Source organism: Lytechinus pictus, chromosome 2, assembly GCF_037042905.1.
Source record: "Lytechinus pictus isolate F3 Inbred chromosome 2, Lp3.0, whole genome shotgun sequence".
Lineage (NCBI taxonomy): Eukaryota > Metazoa > Echinodermata > Echinoidea > Temnopleuroida > Toxopneustidae > Lytechinus > Lytechinus pictus.
Window position 1 is genome coordinate 8,163,713 of NC_087246.1, and position 18,615 is coordinate 8,182,327.

The window sequence follows — 18,615 nt, forward strand, 5'->3', positions numbered from 1 at the left end:
TACCTCCTCGATGCTTGGCATTATGCTGATGACTCTCTTGCTTGGAACCTTGGCCATGTTAAGCTGGGCAGCAGTGCGATTAGACTTTGGGCACTTCTTCTTTCCCATTTCCTTCCTAAGAGCTCTCTTTTTATCCTTCTTAGCTTGCTTTTTCAGCTTACCATCCAAGTTCTTGATCTCATCTGAGACATAGAGCATCGCTTTACAATACTCTGCATGTTCCTTGACCAGTCTTGACAATCGCTTCTCAAGAGTGTTGCCCTTGTAAGTTATGCCATCAACAGATGTGTGGAGGAATGGATGCTTTACTGCCAGTGGGATGTTAGGTCCGAGAGCAGACAGGCGATCAGAGAGAAAGGATGATTTGTTGATGAGCATCTGGGTGGTGGAAACAGCCCGAGCAAAGTCTGTCAATACTTTTGAGGGAATGCACTTGGATGCCACTTCTTGAAACTCTTTGAAGTAGTCATTTGTTGCAGCAAATTTCTAGAAGAGAGAAAGAGAATATTTTTTTGCATGACCAAGTTTTTATTCAGTAGTCGTGCAATTTGACAAGAGATAAAATATTTTAATTGATTGGATATTTGTTTTCTCTTTCTTCTAGGATATATACAATTTCATAACTTGTTATGAGGTTTTGTGTCTATTAAATTTACAATTCAGCAACGTCAAAAGTTGTAGAATATCATATCTTAAAAGCTATGATGAAAATGTTTTATTTAAATTCACCAGAAATTCTATGAATATGAAAATACAACATGTTTTTAATGAAAATCATAATTATCAAACTTACTTTTGGAAAAGACATCCCTTCTAATGCTTCATCAGACCTCTGCAACACTTCATCAACAAGGGTAACTTGTCGACGTAAGTCTTTGATGATCTCCTTCATCCTTTTCCTGATGGGCTTGGTGATCTTCTCCTTATACTCTGCTTTCGTCATTTTGCAGTCTTTGGGTGTGGAGAACGGCTTGTTTCCAACAACCTTCCACAGGTCCAGGCTGGAGATGATGCCATCGTAAAGAGCATGACTTGATGTCATTGAACGAAGGAGAAGAGAGCATGCCCTAGAACTCTCATTGCAGTCATTTTCTGCATGACTGGATCCACATGCCCCTTTGCATCGGGTGTGGATGTCTTTGAACTTAGAGCAATTGGGTAAGTGTCCCATGGCTGCTGAAACAGTTTTTGACAGCTCTTGGCACTTTTCTGATAAGCTCTTGTTGGCGCACTCTTCTGCAGTAGAACAAGTGGTGGCCTTCTCTTCCCAGCAATGCCTTCTTAGTCCATTGCTTGATGATTTGGGCTCTGGAATTACTTGTTCAGATTGATCAGAGAGCGAGAATGAACTCCCACTGGTCTCAACAAAGACTTGAACGACTTTTGATGTATGGTGGCGAAATGTCCGTCTGAATGACTTCAGGAAGCAAAGCTTAGGAGCCTTGAAGAATCCAGCACAACAGAGTGAAGTCGCAACAGGTTCCTCTTGCTCACTGGGCAGGATAGAGGCTTGAATAGTCTATCAAAATATAAGGAGGCAATCAAGAATAAAATAATAAGATGACAGTATAGACATACATCTTGTAGACAACCTCTAAAAATGATAAATGAGCTTGGGGAAAAATATCTTAAAACAAGCCATTTTAATAGAAAACCTGTAACGTATTACTGTTTGATAAGTAACAAAATCCATGAATATTATCTTAAGATTACTTAAAAGACAATCAAGTTTAACAGTTTTACACCTTAGTTTGTTGAGAGAAACATGAAGGGGATGTACATTTGTTTAAATGGGTTTGTATAGGCATGCATTTGTGTTGTAGTAGGTGTGTGAGACGATGGCGATATCCTTTGAATTTCATTCAGCAACTTACCTGAAATAATAATTATTTCCTTATTTTTATAATACAACATGTAATTATGATTTTAACTTGCATTTAAGATGAAGAATATATAAATATATATTGGTAACAGGGGCCGTAGAATCGGGGGGGGGGCATCGGCTTCAGCCTATCACACTTTATTTTCAACATGAACAAAAAAATAAAAAATACCATCTGATTGTGATTTTCTATATGGTCAGCCCCTAACTCCTTAAAAAGGGTTAAAAGTGCCACTGCAATAGAGAATTTCATCCACAGAAGATATAAAAATATATCAGCAGGGTAGCAAAGTTCGTGCTAGAAATAAAACAACTTTATTAATACATAGTTTCATAAAAAAAAAAAAATCTTAGATAAATCCTACGGAAAAGAAAGTTATTATGATATTACCACTAAATATATAGCGTAGCCACAGGCCTATCTATGCACAATGTAAAAGAAAGCATCAACGTCGTTTAGATCTATATTAAGGATACCGGAACTGGATCTAAATTTATAGATGATGCCAGCGTATTTCCTATTCAAATTGTGATACAGAGGAAATTGTCAAATGATTTAATTTTTTCATTTGAAAAAAAATATATAGAAGGAACAAGCAAAACTCAGTAAACTCACCAACTTTACCATGATTTCACGTTTTTGAAGAAAGTCCAAAAACAGAAGATTCGAGAAAACGTCTTTGATATATTTATAAGCAACGTCAATGAGATAAAGTGCATATAATCACAAGTAAACAAAGTGACCTTAATTCTTTGTTTACATAATCATCATTCGCTTCACAAAAGTGCGCACGACGTGACGTCATTAAACTTCGGTCCAATAAACGCGTCTGTCTTTCGTCAGAACCTCAAGATGTTGAATTTTCAACCAATCGTTTTCTGCGTTATGAAAAGGATGCGTAAGCTCACACTCGTTCATTGTGACGAAGGCAGTTTCTACAAGGTCAACAACCAAACTTGTTCGTTACGTCACAAATCTTGGAATTTTCTGTTTTTCATAATCGGTTAAATTATTTGTTCATCAAGGATTTTATTTTGATGATTCGATTTCCCCCCTTTTGAGGGTTTTCGAATTCAGCGGGAAGGAGGAAACAAGGACGTGGAACGTATATTTTCTTTTAAGATCAGATTACATTCTGCCTGAAGTAGCTGTGTATTTCGAGGTAAGACGAGCAACACCCTTTTAAGGGGATTTTTTTATAGTTAGAATATGAAATGTATAGTCTATTCATACAAGCTATGTATCGCGGAAAAAGAGGGAAAGGGATAATCCATGGCCACGTACCCTGAGGGTACTGTATGGTTAGAAGCCAAATGGGGCCAAATGCCCCCTTTAATGTGCCTCTGATTCGGTGAACAGAGTACATGTATTCTCTTTGTTCTACGACGTGGCCATCAGGGGTTATAAAAATATAACATTACAAAAAATGAAAGGAAACAACCATCATTTACATTTTTTCCAGGCTTAAATTCACTCAGTGAACATTTGACATAAAAAATATCATTAGTGGGGCAAAAAAGTAAGAGGGCATGCCACCCCGTGAGATACCAAATGCCGTGTTTTTTTTTTAGACCTAATTTACCCAATTCTATCTTCTCAGTCTTCAGCGGCGGAAAAATGGGAAATGAAGAAAAAAAAGGAGGACATTAAATATTCCATGATACATAACAATTAAATTATTAAGAGAATCAATCAACTTGAGGGACCAAAATGCATATTTTATATATAAAACAAATAATTCACAGGGGCACATTTCGTTTTGAAACAGGGAATTTGGCTTGGAATTTTTGGAAAGGCAAATTATATGTGTCCCTAGGTTCCATCGCCCTGGGCGGCCCAGCAACAGTAAAACTGCAAGAAGAAAGTGGAGAAAATTAATGGAAAATAGGGAGAAATAGAAAAGTGGGGAGATCGAGGAAGATAGGGACGAGAAGAAGAAAATTAGAATTAAAAGAAGAGAGGAATTAAGAGCCTAAAAAGTATTGATAACCTAATGAAATTTAAAAGAAAATGTCGTCTTTGGCTTTCTTACTTGATTTCGTTACGATGATCTCAAACTTTTTGTACATTGCTCATTTCATGTATCATGTTGCTCATTTAATTTTTCTACCGCTCTAGCTGTAGGCCACTATCATTATTTTTATTATGTAATTGACTATTATTGAATGCTTTCATTCGAGGGGACCGTCACGATTTACAATGGACCTCTCCATTTTCAACATTGATGATATTTTCAGCTACAAATATTTAATGATCCATGTAAGTTTTATACGTATAATTAAGACACAACGTTATACAATCATGTTCATTTATTATACTTCACTTGTTTATTGTATTTCTAGTGGATTTTTTTATAATGTTCTGTTAGAAATGACAAATTTTAAACTGAAACTGAAACTTACTGAGGATTTTATTGAAGAAATCATCATTTCTGATAAGCACTTAATTGCCCCACGTACCTACACTATTTATTGGGGAAAGACAGATTTCTCTTGTATGATTTTCAAGTATATGTTTATTGCGCTGGACCTAACTGGACAAACAAAATGATGAAAAAGGAGAAAAGAAAAATAAGATATATAGAAATGTCAAACGGAAAATCTGGGTCTTAAATCCTCGATCATGATATTCAAGCCAGAAAAATATTACTTACGTACCTTGAGAAAACTATTCAAACGATAAATATATATCCATTCGGTCGTCTTTCCCTGAGCTGTCTTACCCGACCCCCGCACCCCTCCTATCGAGTAAACAGCCTTGCCATATGAGCCAATCCCACCCACTATACCAGGGGCGGATCCAGGATTTTCCAAGGGGGGGGGGCACATTTTCCCGATAAAAATTTGACAAGTAAAAAAAAAATGTTCTCACTTTCAAAAGAGGGGGGGGGCACACTTTAGTAAAAATTGTATATTTACATTACAAATTTTGATTATGGCTCTCAAGGGGGGGGGGGGGGGTAGCACGGGCTGGCTGTGCCCCCCCTGGATCCGCCCCTGCCCTATACCACATAACTTGCCAAGATTGTAGAATTATGTGCAAGTGAGAGATATTACCCGTTGTCTGGTGTTATCATTTTGAGTATGTGGTCATTATTACAATCAGCAAATAAAAAGAGCCAAGGGGCGTGAAAACTTGCAGGCATCTTTCATTTTACATATATGGCGCAGGGCCCCCTTGATCCCCCTCTTTTCTTTTTTATAAATTCATTCTCTTCTATCTCTCTCTCTCTATTTCTTATCCTCTTTCACCCTCTCTTAATTTGACACTCTCCCCTTCCTCTCTCCTTTCCTTTAAGAATATATCAATACACAGGTATTGATATTTCAAAGTGTAATAAAAAAATCTTTAGAAAAAAAATTGAATAAGGCAAATAAGATAAGCATAATAAGTTGCATTATACACATTTTTGTATCCTTAGGACTGTGATAATAAGCAAAATGCATACAAATCAATAAATACTATTATCAATATTTTATTATATGATTATGTGAATTCATTAACTTCGTAAGACATACTATTATACAAGTCTTTCCAATGGCCTTGCATTAAAATTTAGTATAAAAGACATTTATAAAAATAAGCAATGATTTACAACATAATAGTAAGAGACATCTTTACCAACAAAGTACAGTACAAAAATAATGCTAAATAGTATCCTAGACGTGTAACTGGGTTGTTTGCAATGATACATGGTTGGATATTATCAAACATAATATAAGTCAGAGAGAAAACAAATTAAAAACAAGATAATGAGTTTAAAAGCTGCAGTCAGTAAAATTTGTATGACTGTGCAAGTTCATTCATACCCTCCTTTGACTGGAGTCAACAATCAATATTTGCATTGATATATTCAGCCTACACATAATCATAATACTATTATATATCATCCTTTATAATAATAAACCATTCATGCCATCAATAAATCAAGAATTAATGTAAGTTTAGACAGAGCAAAATAGAAAAACTGAAATCAACTTTGCAAATTGCCCATTTGAGTTTAGTTGATCACTTCAAATAAAAAAAAAAGAATCATTTTCAATTCGACTTGACTACAAGTTTCAATAACAATTGCATATTTAGTTCATTGCTCTCATAAAAGCAAACCAATATTGACAATGCAAATTCTATAACTCAACAATAAAAAAAAAATCATGACTATTTTAATGAACCAGCCATTTTTATTGCGCATCAGATAGCCAATGGGATATATTATTTTTTTTAGATATCATACACATTTTGAAAATAAATTCATGTAATTTATACATGTATACTATGCTGAAAAACACGTCACTTAAAAATAAACTAAATAGATAAACAAAATAACATGTACAGATACAAGCTGAGAACGATTTGAAAAAGGGTAATAAAAAAGAAGAATATTCATGAACATGAAATCATTCACGAATATGCATACATATTGACAATAGGTAATTCTTGCACACTGAATGGGATACTTCCTAAAATGGTAGTGACGTAAATGAATATATATGTATATATATATATATATATATATATATTTATATATATTTTAATATAATTTCTTCATACACAAAATATAGAGAATTCTTTTATCATGTTACATGTATTGACTACAGTTCAATCATGAAATATTCAAGAGTCAATAAGTCGAGTTGAAAGAAAGACTTGTGGGTTATAGGAATTTTACATTTCTTTTTTTCCCCATGCTACTTTGGGACTGTAGCAGGGAAAGCATTTTGGGGATTAAGTATGTCACAGTTTGCAATAACAATATTCTATGTTTCTCCGCTTGCTTTTTGAAATGCAAAATAAATAATAATAATAGTAGAAGAGTTGTAACATTTCATGACATGAAGGAGCAATTGCACCAAATCTAATTCAACATGTATCGCTACACATGGAGGGAAAGTAAAAATAATTTGAATTTCAGAGGTTTACCTCAAAACTCAGTATGATATTGCACTCTCACTTGGCTCTTGTTTTAAATTTGGAAGTATATATTAGGGGCCAGTGTGCATATATAGGCAATGGGGTCCAGCCCCTCATCCCAATTTTTTCTAAATAAACCTAAACTAAAAATGTGCAAATTACTGATTGTGATTTTCTATATGGTCAGCCACCAACTTTTGACTTAGCCCCACCCCCCATTTTTAAATTTTTTTAAAATTCCGTGGGGCCCCTTAATATATAAAATACATAAAAGATACATAGCCAAACATGTTTTGAACTCTTTCAAATCATCACAAGGGATTTTTGTAGGTACAAAGGAGCTCTGGAATACTGATGCTGGCCTGTATTCTGAACTCAGGTTTAAGTTAAACTCTGGTCTAATGTCATGGTTCAACTGTTGATAAGCCAATTGTGACAGGTATCTTTAACATTACAAGTTCATTTTATCAACTCATTTAACACTCAAATCATTCATAACTGACAGGGAATAATTACTGAAGCAGTTCTCTTAATTATTAACACATGAGTACAGAGTCAAGTAAAGATAGGAAACACAATATATAAATGCAATTTTGAAATTTTTTGCTTCCCATAATTTTAACACAGAGTTAGAACATGGCCTAAGAATACGGGCTGCTGAGATTAAAACAAAATGTAATTTCAAATTAAAAACCAAGCAGCAAAATATCCTCTGTTTAAGCATTGTTTATTGCAGTTTGATATCAGTGATGTGGAACTCAGAGGAGCACTGATATAAAAATTACATTCAATTTCAAGTTAATTCTAGGTCCCATGATAAATCATAAGTCTTGCGATCACTTTACAAATTTACAATTAATGCTTTCCTATTTTTAGAGGCAAGCAAACATTAAATCTGTGATCTAGCAATGGCAAAGATTGCAATTGAAGACAAACTTCCCAATCGATCACAAAGTTTGCCATCAATTACATTTCTTGCACTACCTAAGGCTAGATGGGTATTGATAGTATTCATGGTTCAACCTGATTCTGGGCATTGGCCTGGGCGTCAGTGAGCTCTTTAGCAATGCGATCCACCTCCATCTTGAAATCACCTGTTGAGGTGGACAGTAGACCCAGAATACTATCAAGCTTGGTCAGATCAGGTCGGCTTCTGCTGAACTTGAACTGCATGGGTTGGATACCATCAGCATTCAAAGCACTGACCATCTGACCAACAGCATGCTGGCTGAACAGGAAGGAGATGAAGACTAGTTTGGCATCAGCGTAAACCTCCTCCCGGTATTTCTTGAACAGTGGTAGGAAGCTGAAAGTAAACAAAAATGGAGACATTAAACAAAGTGAAGAAGCAAATGATGATGATGGTGGCGATGACGACGAAACACAATGACAACAGTGAAAAAAAATATAATTGGAAGCAAGGAATTATTTTAAGTACTTGACACTAACTTTATTTGTATAGGCGTATGCGTTAAACAAAATATACTTTTTAAAAGATGCCTTTATGTTCATCTCAATATATAGATGCATTTCATGTTTATACGGGTTGATCTGAGAAAGAGAATATAGTGTTGTACATGTAAGTGATTTCTAATGTCTAATCGTTACAACTACAGAAGAAAGTCTTTGCTATCTATTTTATTACTATAAACTGTAAAAACTGTTGAATTAAGATAATCATAATTCTGGTATTTACCGATAACCATTGTTCTCCCCATTTTCCTCCTCATCTGTCACAACTACAAATGTCTTGATTACTTCCTTGCGTTCATAGTAAGGCCAAAGGCTGGCTGCAGGGGCTGTCATACCATCAGTCTTCAGAGTAGATGCCATCTCCAACACCTAGAAGAGAATAATCGTGACTTTCAAAATTCTTGGCCTTCAAGATTAGATTTGATATACAATGAATAAGACATAGGAAAGATTTGGACCAAAGAATGATGCTAAGTACTGACTCTTTCTCAATAAAACATGCATGACACATCAGCAGAAAACATTACAAAATTCAACTATATGTACCATTATAAGTCCTCCTGGTCCAGCATCAATATCGACTTTGTATGTGTCAGACAAAAATGGAAGATTTTAATTTGGTAAGAACTTGAAGGTTTCACCTACCTCAGTTATAGTCTTTGGGATCTTTTCAGGCACATAGTCTTTATTTGAGAAGAAGGAGAGTTTAGCATCTGTGATGGCAGTTAGCAGACCTGCTACAATAGTACTGGTCTTGATGGCAACCTCCATGGAAGGTGAGCGATCACCAAGTATAGCGACAGGTGCCTCCAGAGAAAGCCTGAGATAAAATTAAAAGAGGCAATTTTCAGGTAAATTCATATTCTACAACCCTGTATGAGCCAATCTTTCAGTACCAGTTTTCATTTTTTCCAATTTCCAACAAACATATACAATTCATACGATTCCAATAAATTTAACAATTACAGTAAAACAATGCATGCAATATAAAAAGAAACCCAAAATCTTAATGATCTGATGGAGACATTATGGTAATCGATTGTTTGCTGTGACTCATAACCCCCCCTCCCCCCCAAAAAAAATCTATATATATATATTTAAAAAAAATGTAGTTTCACCACTGAAATACAGCTACAAAATCCCTCTGCAGCATTTTTCTTACATAAAGATAAACAATTTCCAAGATGTTAGGCATCTGAGTAATTTTTTTAACAATTCAGCAGATACTTACAGTACTAACTAGTTCCACATCAATGGGCCTGGAGACTAGTTTGATCATGGAGGTAGAAACTACCTCCATGGTTTGATTTAAGTGATAATAGAAATGTTATAATAATGAACAATGACCCCTAGATTTTAAATAATTCAATCAAAGTCCAGAAATATATTAATGCAGAGCTAGTGTCTTATTCTGTCTACTTGAGACATATCATAATCTAAAAGTTATAAAAAAGAATTAAGAAGTAAACTCACTTCATAGATTTGAGCCTCTTTGCAGCCTCTGGGATGAGAGACTCAAGGACACTGGCACCAATATTTCTGGTCTTCATTAAGAGTAACCTCTCCATCAACTTCCCTGTAGGAAGACTCACCACCTCACCATCACAGATACGACGGCAAATCACCTCATCCACCTTAGGGCAATGCAGATCCTCATAGAACCTGGAAAGATAAATTAAATTGAGGTCATTAGATTTAGATCCTAATCCTTCACCCCACTCATAGTGTTACAGATTTCAAAAGGTATATTTAGATATCCTTACTTCTAACTATGGCTTTATTTTAAGAGAACAGGTAAAAGTTCTTAAGGTTAATAGTCATGTAGTGTTGACTGCTTGACTGTTGGTTTGACAAAATGCCTTTTCAAAGTGTAGAGATTCAAATTTTCATGTAGTCATCTCATGACATCCTTGTCCAGTTATGACAGGTAAGACACACTGATGTAACAGAGCTGAGCAGAGTTCAGAGAGAGAATCAATAGTTCCCAACGCTACAGATGAATCAACTGGGGTGTTTTGTGAAGAGAACACAGTTAACCAGCATCAGCTCTCTTTGGCCCAATGCCATGGATAACTGGTGTTTTGCAACAAATGGAAAGTACTAATTTACAAAAATATTGTTGAGTTTAGTTGCCTTACTTTGTGAAGCACTGTCTGAAGATTTTATAGTGACAGCGGTGGGATATGGACCTTTGGATCATGTTTTTTTATTGTGTCATAAAACTAAAAAATATAATAGCTGAATCACAGCACTTACCATAGCAGGGTGTCAACTTTCTCCTCATAGGATGCAATACGTCCCTTGCTCTCCTCTGTAAGATTGCTGGTGAATTGCTTGATGTGGCTGTATGGAACATCATTGCCCTTTACAAGTTCATTGATATTTTCAGCATTCATACCAGCACACTTAGCAACCAAGCTTTCACTTGGTGCTGGCTCACCAAAACAATATGACAGGAACCATGGCTTCTCAGGAAAGTCCTACAATATAAACATATGTAAGGAACAGGAATTATTCAAGAATGAGTTGATTGATTAATGTTTCTCCAAGTTGCATCATTTATGAAATTAACAATTTTATCACTCAATTTTCCAAATACTGCTCAAGAAATCACACAAGAAAAAAATGTGTTGCCCAATATCTGAATATGATTTGGCATGTTTCGTACATAATAGATATTGCAATAGTAACTAGTATTTTGGGGTAATGTTTCACAATATTTAAGAACAACTAAATGTAATGCACATAGGAACCAACTCACATGTACAAGTGGTCTCATTGTGATTAAATCCCCTGTGTATAATCTTACAAATGCAGTGATATACCACATGCAATAGGGAAAGTACAAGTTATTTCTAGTCCAATTTAATCTTGTATTTTGGTGTTTATTCAAAGCTTGTAACAATAAGAAAAATAAGGAAAATTGATGTTACCTTTTTGGGATGAAGATGGCATATATCAGCCAGAGTTTTCCATGGTTCTTTAGGATAGTGGAGGGCATAGAATTCCAGTTGAGCACCAGAAAGACTTCGTACCCAATGCCGGATATGGCGGCTCAGAGCTCCACTCACAGAACCAACCTGTCAAACAAACACAACAAAAAATGAAAATAAGAATATATAGCATTTCTGAGGTGCCTATTCAATGACACACTATACATCTATAGCTCCAGCTGCTAAAGCTAGTTATTTGAATATAGTGGAACATCTCTCCCATGCCATTCATTGCAAAACTGTAAAAATGTGTTCTTAAAAAAGCAAAGGAATACATATTCTTAAATTTTAGCACTTTTTTTTGTTTAAAAAAAAATAATTATGAAAGCATACATATGTACAGTGGTGCTCAAAAGAACCTCACCAGAAAATGAACATATTTAAAGTGTTCAAGTTCTCCCATGCTTTTTATTGTGAAGTCAGGTGATAAAATATTGCAGTTAATAAAGTTTGTTTCTTTGGACTCGCAAAACATTGTCATGAAGTTGTAAACATTCAACCCTTAAAATGAATGAGTGCATTTTGTTGCAGGGTTCACTAACTTTTGAGCACAACTGTATGTTAATATATGATATATGTAAACTTGTGTTGCCCAGAGACCAATGAAAAGACGATCTTAATTAAAAATACACTGTAAATACGCACATATTTCAAATTTATGACATAATATGATTTACCTTTGGCTTGTTGGCATTCAGGTTGTCAATATCTGATTTGACCTTTGACATTTTCTTTGGGTTGACCTTGACCCTCTCCTGTATGTGGACCTGAAGCTGCCTGAGGCGACGTTCTTTCTCTCGGATACGACGCCCTGAATCCAGGAGAGTAAGCGCCTTTAGAATCTCTGCCATTGTGAAGGTTTCAGAGTCCTTCAGAAAGGTTTCTGCTAAGGTATGGTCCTTCCTGGCCCATGCTACAGCCAATGCACGAACTTTGATACCTTTATAAATGAAACAATACCACATATGATAAACATGATCTTTTATCCAAAAAAAAGGAAGAAGGTAGAACTTGATCACAAGTAATTCAGAGCTGCCAAACTTTGGAAGAACAAAATAAGATCTGATGTTGTTTGAAGGTTTGCATGGTGGCATGTACAATCGCTGATGTGGTTTACGGTACACCATGTGGAGTGTTATAGAAACAGTGGATAGAAGAAGAGAAGAAATGGATAGGCGAGAAAGTGGAGATTTGAGAGTAGAGTATTCTTCTATCCACTGTTTCTATAACACTCCACATGGTGTACCATAAACCACATCAGCGAAAATAAGATCTGTACCTCAAAAAATTGTATTTCCTTGAACCAATGACTTCTATGACTATAGCAGATTCTAGATCAATACAGTGCTTGTGTAAATGTCTACTCCTATGAAAGTAGCTTGTTTGCCCCTCTTTCATTCTTTGTAGATACCCTTTCACACTTTTCAATTCTTGTCATATTTTTGTAAATGTAGGAAGGTTCATTGTTGCAATTTAGGTTTCTTCTGTTAATTTCAAATCAATTTGGTATGTTGTTCAATTTGGCATGACAGTTGTGTTCCTATTCATCTCATCAGTTACTGTCCTTCTTTTGTCATCTTTATCCCTTTTTTTTCAAATGTGCTCATTCATTTCATCCTCAAATCTGGTTCTTCTATTGAACATTATTCATTACATAATCACCAAGGTAATTTACCCATCCTCATCCTAGCTCTTTCATTGGTTATTTTTTATAAATTGGGTTGTTATATTTTAGTTTGGTTGGTATATTTTTTCAAAGTTAACTGGTGAATTTTAGGATAAATTTCAGAATGTTTTGTTTCCATGGACACTTTTATGTTGTAGGAAAGGCTGGCGAAGTGTTTCAATAAACACACACACAGATAGAGAAACTATTCAGATACTCTTCCTCGTCTCTGTTACGTTATGTTCCTACATCGCGGTGATTTGTTGAACTTATATTATTTATCCATTGTAAAATATACCTCCTTATATATCTCTTTATAGTAACAAATACAATTATTTTTCGCAATAATTAGCAGTGCTGGAGATTTTGATGCTGATGATTATAATTATGATGACGATGATGAGATTAATTGTCAGCAAAGTTTTCATTATATTGAAATAATGAAAAAAAAAATTATTATCAGTAATAATAATTTACCTTGCGAGATGTTGACACCATTAGCAAGAAGAACCTTCATGGTTGCAAGATAAACATTCCTGTAATTTTCCTGAGCAGTCAAGTGCTGTTCATAGGTCACTTTGGAGGATGTGAAGAGCAGTTCAGGGCGTTTCTCCTGTTACAAACAAAGTGAAATGTGATAAATATTCTTTTAAAAAAAATCACTTCACTTAAACTAACATTCTTTTATGCTAGTTATAAATCAGACTACATTTAAGCATTTCTGTCTTTAGAACATGTGTAGTAGCAATTGTTTGGTGCCAACTGAATATAATATTTTAGTCTTAATAATCCTAAAACTAGGAATGGTATACTCTATCAGAATTATACAAACATATGATCTTCATGATGATCTATTTCAAACTGTAGACGAGAGCATTTACAATATCATTATAAAATTAAGTATATTACATAAGATAAAGAAAAACTCATCAATTTTACCATAGGTTTCATTGACCAATAAAGTGAAGAACATATGATATAGGCCTACCCTCGCTTGCCATAGTTTCCCATTTATTGACCCAAATTTTTTGTTGATTTATGGTAAATGAAATTTCTTTGTTGTTGCAGCGTTTTGTTCTGAATCAGCATTCAAATGGATAATGTAATGTCGGTATAAATAGGGGGTGGATAATGCCCACTTTCTCAAATCATGTACCATAAAGTCAGCTTACTCATTTATTTGAGCTTGTCATAAATTGTATAAGTGGAACATTGGCAAGTGAGCTAGGTATATATATATATGCAACATGTGCAGCTATATGAAACATTTTCATGTAAGATTCTTTAAACCCACTCCACCTACGTACCCCACCCCCATGGAAAAGAATCAATTACTTACAAATTCCTCATCTGTAGAAGCTGTTTCTGTGATGTTCCATTCATCATCCTGAACAGTCTGTTGAGCCCCTTGATGGCTTCGTCCCCCACGACCGCCTCTACGACCACGCCCACGTCCACGACCCCGAAAACGTCCACGTCCAGGCATTTTTAGTTCAATACGTGAGTTGGAGTATCTATTTGGAAAGTTAATTTCCTCTCATCGGATGTTTAATATTCCTTGTGGCTCAGGAAATTCCCGAGTGTCAACTCTACCTGTAAGAGGAAATCAACATTTCAACGTCCAATAAAAACTTTTACAGAACATTAAACACTTTATATGAACCACATGATGGTGAAGGTTTATGAGCCTCGTTTATGAGCAGGATATCCTTCAAACATGCAGACGGATTTCAGCTTAATTCACTGTCTAATTATAGATTCCAAGTGACCCATGCAGCTGTACATATCTGTCCAACGTGCCCCCCCCCCCCAGCTGTCACTTTTGTCATCATCAAAATTTATAGTATACACAAAGCAAAGTGCAAGTCTCCTCTTGCTCTCCTCCAAGTAGGCTAGAATATGTGATATTTTATTGCACCTAGCCCTAACTTTATTTAGGCTGTACTCCTCCAAGTAGGCTAGAATATGTGATATTTTATTGCACCTAGCCCTAACTTTATTTAGGCTGTACTCCTCCAAGTAGGCTAGATCATATGTGATATTTTATTGCACCTAGCCCTAACTTTATTTAGGCTGTACTAGGCATAGGCCTAACTGTACTTAATTCCCAGGACCAAAATCCAATTGAAACCAGTTGGATTTCCAATTGGTTTCAATTGGTTTCAATTGGTTTTAACTGGAATATAACAATTTCCAGTTGAAACCAATTGAAACCAGTTGGGCAACTGGAAATCCTAACTGGAACCAGTTGGGTAACTGGAAATTACTTCCAACTGGAAATGATTTCTAACTGGAACCAGTTGGGTAACTGGAAATCCTAACTGGAACCAGTTGGGTAACTGGAAATCCTGACTGGAACCAGTTGGGTAACTGGAAATGACTTCTAACTGGAAATAATTTCTAACTGGAACCAATTGGGTAACTGGAAATCCTAACTGGAAACAGTTGGGTAACTGGAAATGATTTCTAACTGGAACCAGTTGGGTAACTGGAAATCCTAACTGGAACCAGTTGGGTAACTGGAAATGACTTCCAACTGGAAATGATTTCTATCTGGAACCAGTTGGGTAACTGGAAATCCTAACTGGAACCAATTGGGTAACTGGAGATGACTTCTAACTGGAAAGGTGATTAACTGGAAATTAATTCTAATTGGAACCTGTTGGGTAACTGGAAATCCTAACTGGATCCAGTTGGGTAACTGGAAATGACTTCCAATTGGTTTCCAATTGGAAATTTTCCAGTTACCCAACTGGTTCCAGTTGAAACCAGTTAATTTGCATATTATCTGCCAGTGTGCACAGCTAATGTTTTATGTGATTTATCATCATTTAAAATGTATCTATTTAATTCTTTTCTAATTCAAGTACCATACTTGTTTCAGATAAGTGTTTAGAATGCTTAGCAGAGAAAACCATGTTCATAAATGTTATAGATTTTATAATTAAAACAGATTATAAGATAATTAGTACACCACTAACTGTTACCAAATTACATCAAATACAAATACATATATTTGAAGATCTTTCATATAAATATACACATTACGAATGTCTATTTTATCAATGCCCTTTACATTGGTATTAATAAACATATAGCACTGCTTCTTTGTTGGCATGAGCAATATAGTTAGTGCAAATTCTAATTAATTTGTAACTAATTAAGTCATTCTAACTGGAATTTCCAATTGGATCCAGTTGGAAACCAGTTGCCTCCAATTGGTTTCAACTGGAACCAATTGAAACCAGTTGCCTCCAACTGGTTTTAATAGGGAAATTGGAACAACTGGAACCAATTGAAACCAGTTGCCAACTGGTTGCTTAATTGGTTTCAACTGGAACCAATTGAAACCAATTGCCAACTGGTTCCAGTTGCCCAATTGGTTTTAACTGGAACCAGTTGGCAACTGGTTTCAATTGGTTCCAGTTGTTCCAATTTCCCTATTGAAACCAGTTGGCCAACTGGTTTCAATTGGTTTTGCTCTAATTGGTTTCAACTGGATTTTGGTCCTGGGACTGGGTTGTAAACATGTTTGTAAACACGTACAAAACGTGTTAGTTACAGCTACGCTACGGCCGATTTCCATGAGTGACAGTGTATGAAACATATTTGATCATCAGTAAATACCATTGTTGATTGACTAATTTAGAAAAAAGATATGGCCACAAATCAGTCATCAGCACGAACAGGATCGAGGGCCCTACGCCCCGACGGAAGGGTGGCGGCTCGCCGACCGGACACCGGCGGCGAGCGAACGAGTCTAATTACTTTCGCATCTTTCCGGGCCAGAAATCAGCAAAATCCAATTTATTTAGATCTACTATGTCAATTCCATTCTGGTGGGAAGTTAGAGTAAGAAACTTACCTTGACTTAATGTAGAAGCTTTCTCACCGTTAGATTCCCATCAGATCCAAGTAATGTGTTCACTAAAACTAAGGGAGAATTGGCTCTTTTATATTGCCTACACAGCTCTTCAGGCTGCAGCAGCCGACAATTCTTGCACCATAGGTTGACATGTCACATGATGCAATCAACGAGAAATTGCGTATCGTTTAGTCTAAAAAACAGACCCTATTACGCGTTGATTATCTGTACATATCTGAATCTGTCCGTTGACGTACAATGATTAGGATTTTTTAACGCCCTATTGATTATCGCTTTATCAATTTGAGATCCCAAGCTTTCATTATTATTATTAATAGGATCCAATCTGTCTTAGGCCTATATCAGATAAAGTGGAAAAAGAAGACTGAAACTATATTCTGTCTTTCCATTTGGAAAGGTCTATGATAGGGCCTATAGCAAACATCCATGAGAAAAGATATGGAAAAGAAACGTGGTGGGCCATTGGGGGCCATTATAGGCCACCAGAATGTTAAAAGATTAATCAATCATTTAAAACTTATAAGAACAAGCAAACAAAAATATGAAAGAAATTGGAGTAAATAGCCAATTAAAAGTACTTATATACATATTAAAAAAAGATACACAAAAAGTAAAAAAAAAAGTAAAAATGTTTAAAAAGTGCAGAATGCAAACAAATTCTATTAGACCTCAACTTAGAATATGAATTCAAAAAGAAGAAAGAAAAGGGGGGGGGGAGAAATATATGAAAAGTAGAAGGGCTTTATGTTTGCATAGATAATCATGGGAAAATACAATTCACAAAGTTTTACAAACACCAGCCATTCGTTTACTGATCTAAGTATTTCTTCAGTAAACCTGTCTTCCAATTAATTGTTTCTAAAAACCCTATAAATAAGGCTAACTGATTGCTTTAATGAAGTAGGAAGCCAGGGTTCCATAATTTTGGCCCTGTATATAAACAAATGTATTTAGCCGAAAACTAGTTTTGACCAATGGCAAGTGGAGAAACTTAATTGTCTCGTATAGTAAGAATGGATTTTGTCATTTTTAACACATAATGAAGCAAGGGCAAATGGAAGTTCTGTTTTATTTAATTGATACATATAATGCAATCGCGGTTGAGATCAACTTATGTAAATTAAGGAACTTGTTATATGTACAGGCATATAAGTCTATCAAAATGGAAGTATGGCGCACCTGCATAATTGGACTAATGAAAACCGACTTAGAATTAGTGAATGAGTATAAATGTTGGAATCTTTGAGGGCAACACAAATTTTCAAAGATCAACTCGAAATTGAAGAAGCTACGGGGCCAAGCTTGTCATAGGGGCGCTTTTTGCATTTCTATGGGTGAAAATACGACAATTCCTTCCTTGAATTTTGAAATGATGAATTGTATTTGAGTACCAGATTGAATGATGTAGTATTGGGCATTGCACAACTGACAAGTTTATGATGTAATCTAGGGTCTGTATCTATAGACTAATTTCCCCAGGCTTGCAGCTTTTACCGTCAACCCCACCCCCAATTACTTGGTTACCCATCGCACCAAGAGATCCTAGAATATTCTCTTACTTTCAGATGACATCATCATGATGCTTATTGCTTTAATGCTTTTATGTTTCATTTAGGTTTCATCAGCAGAACCTTCTCGAGACAATACTTGTTGAAGACTGTGTGACCTATATATATAAGCATGGAGTAGGTCCATGCTATAAGGCTACACGGTATGACTTGATTGATCATAGTAAAAAAATTTATTGAGTTAATATGCAAAACAAGTCAGAAAGATGGTAAATTACTTTATTTAAAAAGAAAT

At 35.4% G+C, this 18,615-nt stretch overlaps 1 protein-coding gene across 2 annotated transcripts; it reads right to left on the reverse strand.

The window, feature by feature from the left end:
* Window positions 1–5,342: 5,342 nt before the first annotated feature.
* On the reverse strand, window positions 5,343–16,959 carry LOC129254897 (uncharacterized). Of its 2 annotated transcripts, none has more exons than XM_054893436.2 (10): window positions 16,792–16,959; window positions 14,266–14,519; window positions 13,404–13,539; window positions 11,938–12,200; window positions 11,201–11,347; window positions 10,524–10,747; window positions 9,741–9,929; window positions 8,913–9,087; window positions 8,491–8,636; window positions 5,343–8,100 (listed from the first exon to the last, which is right to left on the reverse strand). In XM_054893436.2, the coding sequence occupies exons 2-10, from the start codon at window positions 14,410–14,412 to the stop codon at window positions 7,806–7,808; spliced, it is 1,722 nt and encodes a 573-aa protein (XP_054749411.2). In that variant the 5' UTR covers window positions 14,413–14,519; window positions 16,792–16,959; the 3' UTR covers window positions 5,343–7,805. The 2 variants fall into 2 exon arrangements, with proteins under 2 accessions (XP_054749411.2, XP_063964584.1); XM_064108514.1 differs by having other exon boundaries at window positions 14,266–14,873; window positions 16,424–16,852.
* Between the last annotated feature and the right edge of the window lie 1,656 nt (window positions 16,960–18,615).

What these genes read in the sequence shown, in the direction of transcription:
- LOC129254897 (XM_054893436.2), bottom strand. Translation starts at nt 14,412, where the DNA reads ATGCCTGGACGTGGACGTTTTCGGGGTCGTGGACGTGGGCGTGGTCGT. An exon ending in GCCATCTTCATCCCAAAAAG is followed by an intron (nt 10,748 to 11,200) that starts GTAACATCAATT and finishes TTTATATTGTAG; the next exon opens with GACTTTCCTGAGAAGCCATG. An exon ending in AAGAGGCTCAAATCTATGAA is followed by an intron (nt 9,088 to 9,740) that starts GTGAGTTTACTT and finishes ATTTTATCTCAG; the next exon opens with GCTTTCTCTGGAGGCACCTG.